The sequence below is a fragment of the Eimeria mitis genome, genomic scaffold (genome assembly GCF_000499745.2).
Source record: "Eimeria mitis Houghton genomic scaffold, Emh_scaff5238, whole genome shotgun sequence".
NCBI lineage: Eukaryota > Apicomplexa > Conoidasida > Eucoccidiorida > Eimeriidae > Eimeria > Eimeria mitis.
In genome coordinates, this window is record NW_013573523.1 from 1,327 (window position 1) to 1,827 (window position 501).

Below are 501 nucleotides of genomic sequence, written 5' to 3' on the forward strand. Positions count from 1 at the left end.
CGCTGCTGCTAGTCGTTGCTGCTCTTCTTCTGCTGCTGCTGCTGCTGCTGCTGCTGCATCGGCTGCTGCTGCTGGTGATGATGCTGTTGGTGGTGGTGGTGGTGCTGCTGCTGCTTTTGGTGGGGTTGTTGCTGCTGCATCTCCTGCTGCTGGATGTCTTGGTGTCGCTTGCTGTGTTGTTGCTGCGTTTGTTGCTGCTGCTGTTGCTGCTGCAGTTGCTGCTGCTTCTGCTGCTGCAGGGCCCCGCGAGTGTGAGGAGAGAGCAGCTCGGGTTTGCTGCTGTGCTGCAGTTGGCTGCAGCAGCAGCGTTTCGTGCTGCTGCTGCTGCAGCAAGAGAAGGGGAGAGTTGAAAGCCCTTGAGCTGCGGTTGCTGCTGCTGCTGCTGCTGCTGCTGTTGCTGCTGCTGCTGCTGCTGCTGCTGCAGGCCCTTAATATTTCCCTATACAGGCGATAAGAAGAGCAGCTAGAAGGTGCAGCAGCAGCAGCAGCAGCAGCAGCAGC

The 501-nt window shown here is 59.1% G+C and overlaps 1 protein-coding gene across 1 annotated transcript in view; it reads right to left on the bottom strand.

The window, feature by feature from the left end:
- Positions 1-501, bottom strand: part of EMH_0080740 (uncharacterized protein) — a gene marked incomplete at both ends in the record, with an annotated part of 3,329 nt that overhangs the window by 1,162 nt on the left and 1,666 nt on the right. Inside the window, one exon of the mRNA XM_013500293.1 lies at positions 1-439. Within this exon, the coding sequence (XP_013355747.1) occupies positions 1-439 (439 nt within the window). The remainder of the gene's footprint in view (positions 440-501) is intronic.